The sequence below is a fragment of the Arvicola amphibius genome, chromosome 1, assembly GCF_903992535.2.
Source record: "Arvicola amphibius chromosome 1, mArvAmp1.2, whole genome shotgun sequence".
Taxonomy (NCBI): domain Eukaryota; kingdom Metazoa; phylum Chordata; class Mammalia; order Rodentia; family Cricetidae; genus Arvicola; species Arvicola amphibius.
Window position 1 is genome coordinate 132982654 of NC_052047.1, and position 18067 is coordinate 133000720.

At 39.9% G+C, this 18067-nt stretch overlaps 1 protein-coding gene across 6 annotated transcripts in view; it reads left to right on the forward strand.

Moving 5' to 3' along the window:
* Plekha1 (pleckstrin homology domain containing A1) overlaps nucleotides 1–18067 on the forward strand; it is a 53901-nt gene that overhangs the window by 5220 nt on the left and 30614 nt on the right. For 5 of the 6 annotated variants that reach the window (XM_038344531.1, XM_038344535.1, XM_038344518.1 and 2 more), the window contains exons 2-4: nucleotides 7386–7546; nucleotides 11650–11706; nucleotides 15217–15262. In XM_038344531.1, the coding sequence (XP_038200459.1) occupies nucleotides 7406–7546; nucleotides 11650–11706; nucleotides 15217–15262 (244 nt within the window). In that variant the 5' untranslated portion in view covers nucleotides 7386–7405. Of the gene's footprint in view, nucleotides 1–7385; nucleotides 7547–11649; nucleotides 11707–15216; nucleotides 15263–18067 lie in introns of those variants that run through there. The other variant, XM_038344550.1, reaches the window with a different exon arrangement.

Consider the following 18067-nt stretch of genomic DNA (forward strand, 5'->3'; position numbering starts at 1 on the left):
TGGCAATGCAGTAATTATGGGTAGTCACTTCACACTTCGTTCAGAGGGTAGTTTGTGAACACCTTCCACCATGCTGTTGTAGGTTTTGGAGAAACAGCAGTGAGTTAACAAAAGTCCCTGCTCTCGTGAAGCTTGCACTCCAGAGTGGGGAAATAGAAAAGGTGCAGGTAAAAAAGTAAGTCCTCGTCTGTCAGATGTTGATATGTGCTAAAGAGTGCAGCAGGGGAAGGAGATGAGAAGTGGGCTTGGGAGGTTCTGCAACTTTAGCTAAGGTCGCAGGGATGTCTCCACTGAAGGAAGCGAAGAGGCCCTTCCCTGCACTACACGGGGAGCTTGTGTGGTTAGTCTGCTGACAGATGAATGAGTGGGTGGGGAGGGGTGTACTGGGATGGCAGGGAACAGGGAGGTGGTGAAGCCTTATAGGTCTTCGTAAAGGCCCTGGTTTTTACTCTGAGTGGCATGGGATCCTGTTGAAATGACAGTGTTTCGGCCTTGGATGAACAGGAAGGTACGGGTGACTGGGTTCAATCCCAGAATTTCCTCTAGAGTTGGTCTTGAGAAGGGGTAGAGTGGGGCATCATCCGACCATCCAAGGCATCAGGGTTTTTAGAAACTCAGAGCGATTCTACTAAACAGCTGGGGTTGGCATCCACTTTACGGCAGCTTTTTGGGTAGTATTAGATTCTGTGTAGTGTTAGGGGACATGGGCTCCCCTCATTTGAGTCCTGGCTCTTTCTCTTCCTAACCCCGTGCGTTGGGCTTTTCTTCTTCTCATCTGTAATATTGTTGTTATAAGGATTAAACTAATATTTAGAACAGCATCTAAAAAGAGGTGAATGTCTGTGTTTTTGTTGAGTAAACACTTGAGTTGTGTTTTATTCAATTATGGGATTGCTTTGGTTGTAGTGTTGAGAATGGGTTGCAGTGGGGCAGTAATCCAGGTAGCAGCAAGAATGGAAAGTGGAAGGAATCTGTATATATTTAAAATACTAAAGGAGAACTTTATTCAAGCATGACTTAGTGAGGTACTTTGCTGGAACTATTGAAAGGAAGGCATGGTGGTTTTCTTAGATGGACAAGACACGAGAGTCAGGTTTATGAGGGGAGAGTCTGGGTTTAGTTCTGTGAGTTGCAGATGTGTGTTAGCGAAGTAAGTGGATTATATATTGTGTGCTGTGTATCCATGAGTCTAGAGTTCAAGGATGTTTAAGACTGAAGGTTCCAGGCTGGAACTCTACTGTTTAGACATGTGAAAGTGAGCTCACCAAGAAACCAGGTTTAAATAGAAGTGAAGCCTTAGACTATACCATCATTCACAGAATCTGAGTATTGCTTATATCTTTAGGATGAAAGACAATTATAATTATTTCATTTTAAAAAGAGACTTTGTTGAGAGATAGCCCAGTATAATTCATCTGCTTAAAGTTACAGTTCATTGATTTTTAGTGTATTTGCAGCTGTATAGCTGTCACCAAAATTTTGAGTATTTATATCATTGCCCCCCAAAAAAATCCCCACATACTTCCCATCCTCCTTTATTCATTTCCTACCTACCCTCCTGTAAGTAGACAGCTGCTGATCTACATGATTTATGTGTTTATTTTGGATATTTCATACCAGTAGAATCCTATAGTGTCTCTACTAAGAGAGAAGCCATATCCATTAAGACCAAGTTTCTGGATTTATTAGATTTTAAAACACTTGGTAAAGATGAGGCTAGATGATCTCTTCATTGAAAAGATACGTTTTCCTTTTTGTGATTAGTAAGAAAATTGTGAGGTAGTATTTTAAGGCTATTTGATTTTTTTTTCTCTCTGTTTCATTTGGTGGTTGTAATATCCATTGGGGTGTTTACATCTGATCACTCAGTGGTGGCATTACATACAGTGATAATTTGCTGTTGCTGTCATGTTTCCAAAGATTTAGAGTTCACAGAATTTCAGATTCAGATACATTTGTGCAGAGGTTTCTCTTTTCTATTTGCCCTTTTTTAGGCTCTCAGGCTATAGTACTTTTCTGTGAGGAAACACACAAAGTCTGATTGTATCTTTTTCTGTGCAATATCTATTCATGTCTGAGTCATTTTTTGTTGAATTTTTGATTTTTTTATATTTCTTGGCAATGGAAAATAGCCCTTTGTGGAATAAGTTGCAAACATACTCTGTTGACTTTGATTATGCATGTTAATTTTTACCATCCAAATTCTTTTAAAATTATTTGTGGTTATTTATCAGTGATTTCTTGAATCATTACTGTTTCACTTATTCATTCATTCATTCATTTATTTTTGAGACAGTGTCTCTCTCATAACCCTGGCTTTCCTGGAACTCACTTTGTAGATGAGTTTAGTTTTTAACTCAGAGATCTGCCTGCCTCAGCCTCCAAAGTGCTGGGGTTAAAGACAAGTGCCACCACACCAGGCTCAAGATTTGCTGTTAACCTTTAAATTTGCTTTTTGATGTTAATCTTCCCCCTTTTGCCAGTTCCAAGTAACTAGAATTGTGCTCTTTATTGGGCAGCTTTTTGTGCCTGCCTTTTTTCTACTTGGTATAATAATGATTTTGAGATTTATTCAGACTGTTGCATGTCAGTAACTACTTTGTACTACAAACCAGTGTTCCGTCATTTAGCTGTGCTGCATTTATTGTCTGTTCATTTGCTGAGAGGCATCTTTGTCTCTAGTTTATAGCCTGTAAATAAAGCTGCTCTGAGCATCCTCAGTCTTTCTGTGCTTGTTTTCATTTCTCTTGGGCTGATATGTGGGATGAGGTGGGTGGGCCACAGGGCAGAATGATGTCTGAAGTGGCTTACTATTTTCTTTTTCTCATCAACAGTGTATGCACAAATTATGAATGTTTTATATTCTTGATACATTGTAATGCCAGTCTGCTTCATTTTAGCTGTTCTCTGGAGTATATGTGCTACTATTTGTTTAAGCTCCGGATAACTGAAATGTTATTTACATGCAACCAGTTTTGCCATTTTAGCGTACAGTTCTGTGAATTTTGGCATAAGAATGCGACTGTGTAACTAGCACAATCAAAACGTGCCCCTTAAAAAAATCCTGAAAGTGTTTTGTAGTTGGTCCTTTCCCTAGCCGTGTATCTTTTCTACGTGGTGGGGTGGCTGCTTTGCTCTTTTTACTTTGCAAGAAGTTTATTCTTTTACTATTTTTTTTTATCTTTTACAGTTTCATACATATATACAGTATATTGTGATTATATTCACCCCCATTACCTTCTATGATCTACTTTGTTTTCTCTTTCAACTCCGTATTCTCCTCAGCTAGTCTCCCAGAGGCTGCAGGAAAGCTTGTCAGGAAAGGATGGAGCCCCATAGGTACTTCCTGTGTCTGTGATGGAATGTTGAAGGGCCCAGTCTTGTGAAGGTAACCATAGCTGCTGTTTGTAATTGCAGTGGCAGTGTCCTGTCTTGAAGGCAGTATTTTGTGGCACTTCCCCTACTCCCTCCAGCTCTTTAATCCCCCTCCCCCCACACTTCTTCAAGGGGCCTGGAGAGGTGATGGTGATGTATATATCCTGTTTAGGACTGAGTTCTCAACAGTCACTGTTTCTTGACATTTGGTCAGATATTATGAGCCTCTACATATGAGATATGAGCCTTCTGAAAAAGAAACTTCTTGGTCCTAGGCTTCCAGTGGCACTAGTCTGTAAGTTTATGGTAGTTTGACAACATGTCCATTTAGGGCAACAGTGGTGTGTAGTATGCTCTCTCTTTGGGCCTCTGGCCTTCCCAGCAATAGGCTTTGATCGGGCTATAATACCAGATGTATATTCCTTTCTGTGGAGCAGGCCTCCAACCCAATCACAGAGTGGTTGGTTATCCCCAATACCAACTTAGCTCCTGTCGCTGCAGGGGGCATAGCTTGCCTGGTGCCTAGCATGGTAGCACACAGGTCTACAGGTGGGTAAAATCATTGATCGTTTTTCTCCTTAGCAGCCTTTATATCACCTTCCAGCGCTGTGAACTTAATCAAGCTGGCGGGGAAGGACCCTCCAGCTCAGTTCCAGCTTGATTTCTGTCCTGTAGCATGTAGACTTTATAGCTTTGATAAGCGCCTAGTTCACCACAAGTAAGGTATAGGACATTTCATCACATCCAAAATTTACCATTTTGAAGTCAGCCTTTTCTTTACCTAGTGATCTGTTCTGACTCCACAGCATGTTTAGTTTGCCTTCTTTCATTTAGCGCAGTACAGATGAGAGTTCCGTTGCTCTGTGCGGCAGTAGTTCTCCCCTTTCCAAGTAAAGCTCCATTGCACTGTGCTCACTCGGCAGCCGGTCAGTTGGGTTGCTTCTGATTTTTGACATTTAGGAGTAATGCTGCTGTATACAGTTGCTTACAGGATTTTAAGTGAACAGAACTTCATTTGATTTGTATAAATACCCAGAAGTGGAATTTCTGGTTTGTATTGTGTATTTTTTAACTTTATTAGAATCTGTTGCTAACTTGTTTTTTAGAGTTGCTAAACCATTTTGCACCCCGGCAGTGTGTATGAAAGTTTGCTTGTCTCTCATCCCTGACAGTGGGTATTAGGTGCTTTGTTAGTTTTGTTTGGGCTGTCCTAGGAGACACTAAGAGTATCTCAGAGTTGTTTTTAGAAATCTGCCATATCTTCCTGAATAATGATAGGCATCATTATTTGTGCATCTTTGCCAGCTGGTCTGTTAAGCTCTGTGTCCATTTTATTGCTGTTTGTTTTATTGAATTGTAATAATGAACTGTTCTTAGAATCGGTTACCTGGTGTAGGTATACTGTATATGTTCTCTGATGTTTGTGACTTTTTTCTTTTTCTTTTCCTTCCTCTCTCTCTCTCTCTCTCTCTCTCTCTCTCTCTCTCTCTCTCTCTCTCTCTCTCTCTCTCTGTCCCTTACATGCTGAGTGAGTGCTGTAATATTTTTCAAGATTTATTTTTATTTTTGTGGGTGTTTTGCCTGCATGTATGTGTATGCACTATGGGCATGTGGTGCACGGCAGAAACTGAAGAGGGCATCAGATCCTCTGAAACTGGAATTACAGGCAATCCTGACCTGTCATGTGGGTTCTGAGAATTTAACCCTGGCCATTTCTAACCCCTCTAACATGTTTAATCTGTAGCTCCTTTTTACTTAAAAATTGGATTGTATGTTCTTTTGTTTCCCAGTTTGTCTTTTGCTGATGGAATTCTTGTGGAGCAGTTCAGTGTCTTCTCTATTTCTTGTAAATTGGTAGTTGAATACAGGAGAATCTAGTAATTCAATCAGATTTAGATAAAACCTTTTCTTATCATGTTGATTTCACAGGTGATGTTTGAATGTCTTCCATAAGGAAATACATAATACCTGGTCCATCTTTCTTTGTTGTTTATTTGTTTATTCTGATTCATTTTAATCTGAACAGTTTAAAGAGTCTAATGCCTAGGAATATGCGTTTAAGCAGTTATTATTTTCCTGCTGTCTTTTGTTTGTTTTTGAGACAGGGTTTCTCCACATAGCTCAGGCTGTCCTGGAACTCTCTCAGTAGACTAGGCTGCCTGAGAACTCACAGAGATCCGCCTGTCTCTGCCTCCCAAGTGCTGGAAGTAAAGGCATGTGATCCACTGCGGGTCCCCTTCCCCCTATCTTAATTGGGAAGCTCACTTCCCTGTCAGCATTGACTTCTGAGAAGCAGAAATGCTGATGACTGTTCATAGGGTTGCTTTGAGGATTACGATTATGCTTAGAAGAGAACCTGCCACAGAGGCTAGCGTACAGCAGTGATCAGTAAATGTTAATTATTGTTGTGTGAATTTAAAAATATTCTGAGGGATTAGAGAAATGGCTCAGAGGTTGAAGAGTGTGCTGTTCTTAAAAGAGTACCCAGGTTCGAATCCTAGCACCCATACCAGACAACTCATCACCTCTTGTAACTCTAGTTCTGCGGAATCTGGCACTGACTTCTGAACTTGGCACCTGCCCTGCTCTTGCATGTGCACATCCCCATACCCAGATACAGGCACACACACAATTAAAAATAAAATAAATCAGTTGGGCGTGGTGGCACATGACTTTAATCCCAATACTCAGGAGGCAGAAGCAGGAAGATCTCTGTTAACAGGAGGCCAGCCTGGCTACATAGTGAGTTTTAGGCCAGCAAGGAATACTTAGTGAGACTTTGTCTTAAACAAAAAATAAATCTTTTTATTTATTTATTTTTTAAATTAACTTTATTCAGCTGTGTTTTTTCTGCTCCCCTCACTTTCTCTCCCGTTCCCTTCAGCCTTCTCCCATAGTCCCCATGCTCCCAATTTACTCAGGAGATCTTGTCTTTTTCTACTTCCCATGTAGATTAGATTTATGTATGTCTCAGTATCTTCATTGTTGTCTAGGTTCTCTGGGATTGTGATTTGTAGGCTGGTTTTCTTTGCTTTATGTTTAAAAACCACTTATGAGTGAGTACATGTGATAATGTCTGTCTGGGTCTGGGTTACCTCACTCAATATGATGTTTTCTAGCTCCATCCATTTGCCTGCATATTTCAAGATTTTTTTCTGCTATGTAGTACTCCATTGTTTAAATGTACCACATTTTCCTTATCCATCTTTAGTCGAGGGGCATTTAGGTTGTTTCCAGGTTCTGGCTATGACAAACAATGCTGCTACGAACATAGTTGAGCACATGTCCTTGTGGTGGTACGATTGAGCATCCTTTGTATATATACCCAAAAGTGGTATTGCTGGGTCTTGAGGAAAGTTGTTTCCTAATTTTCTGAGAAATCGCCATACTGATATCCAAAGGGGCTGTACCAGTTTTGCACTACCACCAGCCAAAAAATAAATCTTTAAAAAAATTAAAATCAGAGGCTGGAGAGATGGCTCAGCAGTTAAGAGCACTGCCTACTCTTCCAAAGGTCCTGAGTTCAATTCCCAGCAACCACATGGTGGCTCACAACCATCTGAAATGAGAGCTGATGCCCTCTTCCGGCCTGCAGGCAGACATACAGACAGGATATTGTATATATAATAAATATTTAAAAAAATTAAAACCATGAATAATCTTAAAAGATAGGTCATCTTGATTTATGAGGAAATTAGAGTTTGAATGTGTAATTTTTAGCACACTTGGTTTTATTTTAGAAGGAAATCAAGCGAGTTATTTAATTGAGTAGAATGGCTCTTTGTCCACACCAGTTTGAAGTTAGATTTAGTGGCACATTTGTGGCAAACTTAAGTCCTAAATACTTTCTGCCAGTGCGTCCGATGTTGTGAGCTCCTGTTAACTGGTCTCACCTGTAATGGGGTTTGTGCTGCTTGTGGAATAGACTGAACTGTCGTCCAAGTTTAATTTTGATGTTCGCTTAGAAATTACTCTTCCTAGGGCTTACTGTTGCTGTTTTCATTCTACAGTGTAATGTTCAAGCCCAGAAATGCCTTATGTGGATCGGCAGAATCGCATTTGTGGTTTTCTAGACATTGAAGAAAATGAGAACAGTGGGAAATTTCTTCGACGGTATTTCATCCTGGATACCAGAGAGGACAGCTTCGTATGGTACATGGATAACCCACAGGTTTGTAAGAACCAAAATCACCTTATAACAGCAAAAAGAGTTGTATTTATTATAGCGTTTGATGTAGATTATGAGTTTGTCTTCCTAAAAAATTCATATTTAGATTTATTTCCACTGGTTTAACTTTCTCCCCGTTGGTACCTGTGACCTGCACTCCTATTTGAACTTCAGAGGATAAAATTAAGCTTATTTGATTGAAATTAAAATTTATCCTTGCGTATATATTTTCTCCCTCTTGTGAGGGAAGTACTCTTCCTGTAGAAAAATTTTGACTAATCACAGATTTAAGATTCTCTGCCTAAGATTGTGAGTGTTCCATCGGAAAACCTACTGGAGCTCTTTGATACTCTGAGGCTCATGTAGTCCTTTCATCGTGTGCTGTCCCTTTGAGTGTCAGTCGCTGTGATGAGTCTGTGTCGGAAGTGGACTTTAATTTTGTTGTTTTCTTGAAAACTTTTGGGCTAGATAAGAAGTTAGAAATAGAATGCTACTTTTAATTACTGCGAGATGGCTCAGTGAGACAAGGAACCATGGCCAAGTCTGAGGACCTGAGCTCTCTTCCTGGAATCCATATGGTAAAAGGAGAGAACAGACTCCCAAAACTATTCTCTGACCTCCACATTTGAGCCATGAAGTGCATGTCCTCCCTCTTGCCTCAGTAAATATAAATATAATATAAATTAAAAAAATCCCAGCTTTAAGGTCAGTGAGAGACTTGGAATTAAAAATTTTCTGCTGAATAGTTGAAAACTTCTTGACTGTGGGGCTCTTTATTTCAAATCAAAATTATTCTAAAAGCTAAAAATGGAAGTGTGTGTCATGGTGAAGTATGTGGAAAGTGAGGAATGGGTTTGGCCAGCTACCTACCCAGTGCGTTGATTGTATGGCCTTAGATAGAACAGGAATTTTAGAGAGGTCACCATAACCAGAAACAGGTCCCCTGTAACTAGTTTTTAGTCTTCATTATCTATACTGATGTGATAACGTGTAAGTATTCATTTATATAGTCTGGGGGTTACAGAAGACCTTAGTATTAATTCAGTCTCCTTAATTTCTTCAATTTAGATATAGCTTAAATGACACACAGCTAAAAAGTATGTATCATATTTGAAATTGTCAATTATTATTTTTGCCAGAGCTAAAATCCAGTTCCTCGACTTTCCTCACCAGTCTTGATTTTACCCTCTGATTCTCTACCATATAGGTTTAGCCCTTTATTTACAGGTAATCTTGGAAATTTGGGTGGATGGAATGGGTTATATTTTAATTCAGTTTATATTAGCTGTGTACTCGCTTTGTATGGTGAGACATTTTAGCTTGCGGTAGCATCCTCTGTCAGTGTCCATGCAGAGCTTATTGACACGTGTTACTCTTTTATCCCTGAGTCTAAGGACCGTCCTCAGGAGGCAGTTACCTGGCTGAGCAAGCAGCTGCATGGTTATTATCTTCATCTCCTTGGTCTGAGTCAGTGAGAAATAACAGGACAGCAGGAATCAAAAGTTCATATTGATTCCTTTTCCTCAACATATGAATCAGATTCTTGTCTTTTATGGTCTTGTGTGTTTAGCTGGGACATGATTCCCTCAGAAATAACATTGAATCTTCTTTGCAAGATCTCAGCTATTGGATCCTGCAGAGCCAGGGCATAGGTTGTCAATGTTTTGCCCTGATTGGCCTCTTTACAGAGGACCTTACATATGGTTCTTCTGAATTCTCCATAAAACCCTTTGTTATTTTTTTATTCTTGTGCAGATTTTTCTTAAAATTCTTCCTTTTACCAAAACTTCTCACTTAACAGATATATACAAAGATAGATACAAAAGGAAGTGTATTTGTTACCGTGTATAAAACACAGACTTAGAACCAGAAAAAGGCATAGTTACAAAAAGCAGAGGGAGCTGACATTATACTGGAGATGGTGACATTTAAAATTGACCTGAAGATTGGATTTGACTTTGGCCCAGAAGTGGAGAAGTGATGATCCCTGAATTCAGGGTAGCAGTGGCAAAGGAGTCACTATAGGTGTCTGCAGAGTGTTTGGATTAGTAATCCATCTTGGCAGGAAGGGGTCTTACAAGTTTCACACTCAGCTAGGTCTTTTCACATAGACTTTTTGTGCATACAGGGGTGGTTGTGAGGCACGTGCTGGTGATTGCCCCCATCTGTACGAAGCTCAGGCTACCCCACTGAGCTAAACTTCTAGCCTTTCGGGTTTTTTTTGTTTGTTTTTGTTTTTGACAGGGGCACATAAAGCCCAAGCTGGCCTTAAACTCTTGATCCTCCTTCCTCTACCTCCTGTGCATTGGAATTACAGGTGTGGAACACCACACCCAGCTCACATGAACTTTTTAAAAGACATTTGTTCTTTTTGTAATTAGTATATTGAGTTTTCTGAATATTGTATATAATTTAAAGTCTTTTTTCAGTCCTTTTTTTTTTTTGAGTTTTTCAAGACATTTTAAGTTTTTCAAGGGTTTCTCTATGTAACAGTCCTAGCTGTCCTGGAACTCTGTAGACCAGACTGGCCTTAGACTCACAGAGATCCGCCTGCCTCTACCTCCCAAGTGCTGGGATTAAAGGTGTGCTCCACCACCTCCTGGCTCCTGTTTACAGTTTATTTTCTAGCTTAAGTGAACTTTTAAAAATCTTGTTTCTGTCAGTAAGTATAGTAGTCATTAATACCAAGTTTGTTTCGCCTTTAAATATAAGGAATAAGCCATATGAGATTGTCAATTTAGAGCTATTTTGAATGACTGAGAAGTGGTAGCAACTTCAAATGGTTCCACTTCATCGTATATGTCCAAGTGCTTAAGAGCTTTGGTAAATAAGCAGTTTGTTTCGGAGAGCCACTTCCATTTTCCACTGCTTTCTTTGTCACTAGACTTCAGTCTAAAAATCCACTCCAGTCTATTACAAGGACTCATTTTTTAAAAAAAATATTTATTTGTTTATTATGTATACAATATTTTGTCTGTGTGTATGTCTGCAGGTCAGAAGAGGGCACCAGACCTCATTACAGATGGTTGTGAGCCACCATGTGGTTGCTGGGAATTGAACTCAGGACCTTTGGAAGAGCAGGCAATGCTCTCAACCACTGAGCCATCTCTCCAGCCCTACAAGGACTCATTTTATGGCTATGTTTTGCTGAGGAAGTTGGTAATGATACAGAATTAATGAAGTATCTGTACTAGGAAGTGAATTTGAAGAGACTTGAAAAGTTTGGTATTTGGCAAAATGAGCCGAGGAGTTAAAGTATACACAGCACATTTCCATTAAAAAGAAAATGAGTTAATATTTTTGAAAAATAAAAAGCATTAAAGTAGTTTATAACATAGCACTTAAACCATTTAAATGATGTGTCCTCTGGTTGTTACACTCTTTCTACCTACTCTTCTTTTGGATTCACTGAGAGGAGGGATTTGATGGAGGCATCTTGTTTATGGCTGAGTTTCCAAGGTCTCTCACTGTGTATAGCGTCTGGCTGTGGGTCTCTGTATTTGTTCCCATCTGCTACAGGAGGAAGCTTCTCTCAGAATGGCTGAGCAAGGCACGGATCTACTTCCTGCTTGGGGTCAAAAGGCCAATGTTCTTAAAGAGATATATTTGATAAGTTTTACTAGATCAGTGTTAAATGGATAGTTTTTAAAAACTAATTAAAATTATATTGCTTTGTGTCTCTAAATATTCTCCCATTGCTTACATAAACAAAATTTGATCTTATAAATCTTTAAGCTCAAAAAAAGAATATTAGTTTAGCTACAATGAAAAAGACATCTCTTTAGCTCTAGGCTACACCATGATGGAGCAGGGTGAGTCTCACCTCCTTGTCCCAGTTGTCATCTTTTCGGTTTGTTTCACTTTTTTACCTTCAGGGATTGGAACCTGTGGCCTCATAAATGCTAGGCTGGTGCTCTACCACAGAGCCACACTCACAGTCCTGCACTGTTATCTTGATATCAGATTTAGTGAATGTGTAAACTGAATAAAGTATATTTATAAAATGTTATTTTAAAAATTTTCAAATGTTTTTAGTACATTTGAACTATATTAAACAATACATAAATAATGTTGGGTAATAATTGTATTTTAATATTTATTTTTAGAACTTGCCTTCCGGATCATCACGGGTTGGAGCCATTAAACTTACCTACATTTCAAAGGTAGACTATATATTACTTTTAAAATTTAATTTTTTTGTTTTTTTTGGTGTTTCTGAGAAAGCATCTTAACTATGTAACCCAGGCTAGCCTTGAATTCTCCATCTTCCTGAGTGCTGGGATTACATGTGTGTGCCATCCTGTGAAGTTTTCATTGCATTATTCTCATGTGAATTCCTGTACCCAGGGGAAGTGTGAACAGATCAGAATAGCTTCTCTCTGTCATTTAACAGTGATACTCGGGATCCATTAATGCTGAAGATTGTCCCTGCTTACTGTGACTAGTTAAGTTGATAAAACTGGAAGGAATATGAGATTAATTTATAGAATATGACAAATTAGAGAAGTAATATTAATTTTTATGATCAGGTACCTGGATGTCACAAAAGGGAGAAATTGCTGAGGACAATGGGAGAGCTTTAATGCTGGCAGCAGGAGAAGTAGAGGCAGGATTGCTAGTTTAAGGCCAGCTTCGGTTACCAGCAAAACACTCTGAAAATTAAATAATGAACAAAAAGACCGTAGAGAAGTCAGCTAACGGGTTCTGTCTTGAAGTTCTAGGAAAGAGTTGCTAAGTTTATATTACTTTTTAAAGTTTTTTTTCCCCCAATTTAAAAAATTTCATTGCCTGACATTTTTAAGATTTATTTTTATTATTTGTATGTGTATGTACATACACATATTGTGTATGTGGGTGCCTGCAGATGCCAGAAGAGGGCATCAGATCCCCTGGAGCTGAAGTTAGATGGTTTTGAGCCACCTGACATGGTGTTGGGAACTGAAATCGGGGCCTCTGAAAGAGCAGCAAGTGCTTTTAACCTCTGAACTTCTCCAACCCCTATGTTTTATTTTGAGAAAAATGTGCACTGTCATCATGTTGAAGGAATGATGGTTTCTCCTTTTTACTTTGCTTTCACTAGTTTCTGTTTCTTAAAATTGATTTTGTGCCAGGCAGTAGTGGCACATGCCTTTGAGTTCAAAGACAGTCTGCTCTACAGAGCAAGTTCCAGGACAGCCAGGACTGCTACACAGAGTAACCCTGTCTTGAGAAACCAGAATGAATGAATGAATGAATGAAATAGATTTTGTAGTACTAAATTTTAGTTTTCAAAAATTTAGGTTATATGTTTGTTTAATAACCTTTTTGTTTGTTTTTTACTTTTTAGACAGCGTCTCTACATATAATCTTGGTTGTCTGTGAATTCACAATGTAGTCCAGGCTGGCCTTGAATTCAAAGATCTCCTTGACTTTGCCTTTAGAGTACTGGGATTAAAGGTGTAGTAAACCATGCCAGGGCACTTTTTTTTGTGGGTGGGGGGGACGGACAGGGTCTCTTTGTAGTTTTGACTGTTTCAAAGATTACTATGTAGTAATCTAGACCAGGCTGGCCTTAGACTCACAGAGATCCATCTGTCTCCCAAGTGCGGGATTAAAGACTACCACTGTCCCTTTTTGTAGAGTTAAGATTAAGTTACCAAGGTGCTATGCTAGCCCTATGGGTTTGTGTGTGTAACTTTGTTTTACACAGAAGTTTTGAGCATCCGTTGATAATTTAAAATATGAGGTGCAAATGTTAGTACTGTTGACACTTTTAGTACTGTTGATGGTAGTGACACACTTAGTACTTCGGAGCATATGCTATTGTCTTGTGGCAGGTGTGGGTTGCTTTAACAGGACACCAGTATGCCTTGTTTTAGGGTTTCTGTTGCTGTGAAGAGATATCATGACCACGACAGCTCTTCTAAGGAAAATATGTAATTGAAGGGACTTGCTTATAGTTTTCAGAGGTTCAATCCTTTATCATCATGGTGGGGAACATGGCAGTGTGCAGGCAGATACGGTGCTGGCTACATATTGAAATGCAGGCCACAGGAAGTCGACTGAGACACTGGATAGTATCCTGAACACAGAAAGCCTCAAAACCTGCCCCCACAGTGACATACTTCCTCCAGACAAGGCCATACAACAACAAAGCCACACCTCCTAATAGTGCCCCTCTCTATGAGATTATTGGGGCCAATTACATTCAAACTACTATAGCCTTTATTTAAGACACCCATCTTTATACTTGGTTATCAGTTTTATAATACAGCATTTGTTCTTATTGGCAAAATATATCTGTTTTGTTCCTGGACAAGATTGACTATATATTTAAACAGAAACATTTCTGCTCAAGCCAAACTGTAAAATTTCAGAAGACAAGTAATTTTATGTAAATTGAGACATTGAAAATGTATTTCAGAGCTGGGTGGTGGTGGCGCATGCCTTTAATCCCAGCACTCGGGAGGCAGAGGCAGGCGGATCTCTGTGAGTTCGAGGGCTGGTCTATAAGAGCTAGATCCAGAGCAGGCACCAAAGCTACAGAGAAACTGTCTCGAAAAAACAAAACAAAACAAAACAAAAAAAATTGTAGAAATTTTTTTCAGAATGACTTGCAACCTACCTTCTGTAGAGATGGTTATTGGGAGAAGTAGGATTCCATTGTAAGAATGGAATTTTAACTCCCAATTTCCTTGTTGCCCATGGTACATGTGCACTACAGTGCAGACGTACTGCCAAGTGCTTTTCACTGTCGGCAGAGTGATATGAGAAGGATTAGTTGTAATAAACTGCTGAGAACGGAGTACTGCCCACCAACCTGTATCTTATTTGTTGCCTTGTAGTTTTTAAAATGGAAGAAGATTGTCCTTGAGATGAGTTTTAGTTAGCTCAGGGAGGCAGGCAGGGAGTGGCCACTCTTTCCCCTGCTTCACTATTCTGAGTTAAAATGTAACCCTGTTTGTGTAGTGCCTCTCCTTCTACTCTGTAGTTTGGACTATACAGTTTTATTGCTCCACTTTAGGCATGTGATTTTCCCTAGGATTTATTCCTAAAACAAACTTCATCATGATTGGGCTGTGATTTGGGATTTGTCAGGAATTCATTTTGAAATGCAAAATATGAGTCCTGTCACTGGGAACAGCCCAGCAGAGGTCATGAATAGGGTCTGAGGAATAGTACTGAGGTAGTGTGGCTAGTTGTATCAGCTATGAGACTGTTCTGAACGTCATGACCTCCAGCAGGAGGAGGTTGAGTGCCATGCTGACTCCTCAAAGAGATTAAAGCCTTCTGGGCTTTGGACTTTAGATAAACAAGCTTGCAGTCTACCATCTTCACTTCAGTTGACTGCCAACATAGAAACAAGTTTGGGATATCCATAGTTTTTCTATTCATTGAGGGCATGTTGTAGATTATGTTACAAGTGTGTGTGACAACGCCTACAGGTACACTTTCAACTTCTTCACATTTTCTGGAGAAAAGTTATTCAAAGAAAATGTAGAAGTATCATTTTATTACAATTGGGACCCAGATTATTCTGTATCTAATTTGCTATCTTTAGGTTGCTTTTAAATTTTAACTTCAGATTGGTATGCTAAGTGGGAAATGGTGCGTGTGGAAGATGGTATAGTACTTGAAGCTGAGTATTGTATGTAACATGTGAGAAGGAGTAACTCAGCCCTCTTTCTTACTAGGTTAGTGATGCAACCAAGTTAAGGCCAAAGGCAGAGTTCTGTTTTGGTAAGTAGCCATATTTTCATTATTTATTTTCTAAATGATAATCATTCTACCAACCTCCTCTTAGTTCTTCTTAAAAAAAAAAAAGATTATTTATTTATTTGTGTCACAACATTCATGTGGAGATGAGAGAACAACTTCCAGGAGTCAGTTCTCTCCTTCACCATGTGGGCTCAAGGGGTTGAACTCAGACCATCAGGCTTGGTGGCGAGTGCCTTTACCTGCTCAGCTGTCCTGCCAGCTCTGCTTGTTATTTTAACTTAGCCTGATAAGGGCTGGAGAGATGGCTCAGCGGTTAAGAGCATTGCCTGCTTTTCCAAAGGTCCTGAGTTCAATTCCCAGCAACCACATGGTGGCTCACAACCATCTGTAATGAGGTCTGGTGGCCTCTTCTGGCCTGCAGGCATACATGTAGACAAACTATTGTGTATATAATAAATAAATAAATTTTTTAAAAAATAAATTAGGCTGATAAAAAGTAATACAGTAAACCAGAAACAAACCTATGGCTTAATGAATCTATAAGAAATTCCTTTACTACACCTATCATCCAGGTGAGGGAATAAAACTTTGACCTTGGCTACCAACCCCATGAGTCTTTCCTCTTCTCATTCTAGTCATAACCTCCCCACATTCATATGTAACTGTTGTGATCTCACCCAGCAGTACTTCAGGTAGTTTTTAGCTGTACCTTTTTTTTTCTCTGTTGGATCACATAAATAATGCAAAGGAGTTGTCTTTTGCAAGGGAATGAGATATTCACACCTTGGAGGCAGGAGGAGTTGAGGATGTTACATAGGCTGTGCATAGGTGTGCAGTGAGTACCTAGGACACATTGGGCTGTGGGAGAATAAGGAGGATTGGTGCCTCAAGGATCTCAGACTAACTGACACATATAATATCTGTCGTTATCATCCCAGCCGTCAGTAGACGGGGATATAGTCAAAGGTGCCACCATGGGTGAGGACACCCCATGCTGGGGACCAAGTAAATCGCTGACCACTTTTTACCACCAGTCACAAGACATAAGACCTCTTGGGCAGAGGTGTGCAGGGGAGGAGAACGTGACGTAGGAACTGCGTGCAGACCGATGCTGGAGGCAGAGGTCAGGGTGCTGTATGTTGACAAGCAGTGCAGTTCATTTTGAAACAGGGAAGAAAGTAGGGAGTGCCTGAAGGTGAGTGAGGCTGCTGGCTCCACACAAGGCAGTTCAGCAGATGGGTGACTCGTGTGACTTTTGGACTCCTGCACTTAAGGTCTTAAACGGGATGGAACCGATGGAGGCGAGAGAAGCTAGAAGAAGGTTAGAAGTACAGAGACTTGGAGATTTGGCCTCCACCTGGCAGATTCCATATCCTGACTGACTGGTTTGCAGTTGTTTCTCTTGTATGCTGATTTCATTTCCTTTAGGCATATACCAAGAAGTGACATTTTTTTTCTAATATGTGGAAATTAGAGTTAAAAATGGCCTAAAAGTAGTAGAAAGGGCCAGGGAAAGAGAAGAGAACCTTCTCTTCTGTGGAACAGTGTGGAGCAGGATGCTAGGGTGTGGTGCCTAATCTTGATTGTCATCTTATAGAATTTAGAACCATCATGAAAACAACCCTTTGGAGAAACAAGTCTGTGAGGGAGTTAATCAGACCTAGAGAATAGATTAGCAGAGGTGGGAAGAACTTCCTAAATGTGAGTAGAACCATTACATGGGTTTGGGGAGGCAGTGAGCAGAGCACAGAGGTTCATCATTTTTCTGCTTCCTGACTGTGGATGCACTGTGACCTGCCACCTCCTGTTCCTGCTTCCACATCTTCCCTGTTGTGAGGGCTGTATCATCTGGAACTGTAGGCGAGAATGGACCCTTCCTTCCTTAAATTGCTTCTGTCAGATGTTTTGTTGTAGCAGTGAGGCAAGTAACTAAAACACGAGCAAGAGAGGATACGGGGGGGGGGGGGGTTGGACAGAGTGGCTCAGTGAAACTTCTTGGCTTTTACAATTAGTGTGCATTAATATATGGAGAAATTTAGAGTGTGTTAAGAGAATGGGTGGTAGCTCAAATTGAGGAAATTGGTGCCTCTCAGTCTGTTAACGTGGGAAGAGACAGAAATTAAGATTGACTAACTCCTATAAAAGGGGGACTGTTTCACATTGAAGTTAAAAAAGGGTACTTTTGGGGCAATGTTAATGTTAAAGTTCTTTGCTTTCTTCCGAGTATAGAGGGTGGCTTTCTCCTGCAGGTTGGTATTTAGAACAGAATCTGATAGCAGCCACATATGTCCAGTAAGTTAAAAGCCATTGTGAACAGATTGAAGTTAGCTGCTCAGAGAAGCCTGCTCTGTTTGTCATTATTAAGAAACCTTTGTAAAAGTTATACATTGCTGCAGATTAGAATTATGGTTACTAAATAAGAGGATGTTTCAGAGCCTTGGAATTAAAGGCTATTAGGGCTCTAATTAGAGAATTCTGTTAGAATATATGATCACATGCTTATTTTTATTTTTTTATTTTTTTTAGATTTATTTATTTATTGTGTATACACCATTCTGCCTCCATTTATGCCCACATGCCAAATCTCATTACAGATGGTTATGAGCCACCATGTGGTTTCTGGGAATTGAACTCACGACCTTGGGTAGAACAGCCAGTGAGTGCTCTTAACCACTGAGCCATCTCTCCAGCCCCCACATGCTTATTTTTAGTGCTGGATTTTGAACCTAGGACTTGGGCATACTAGGCAGATGCTCTACCACTGAGCTAAATACACCTCCAGCCCAAACACACATCCTTTTAACACTTAAAATGTCTCCCCTTTGT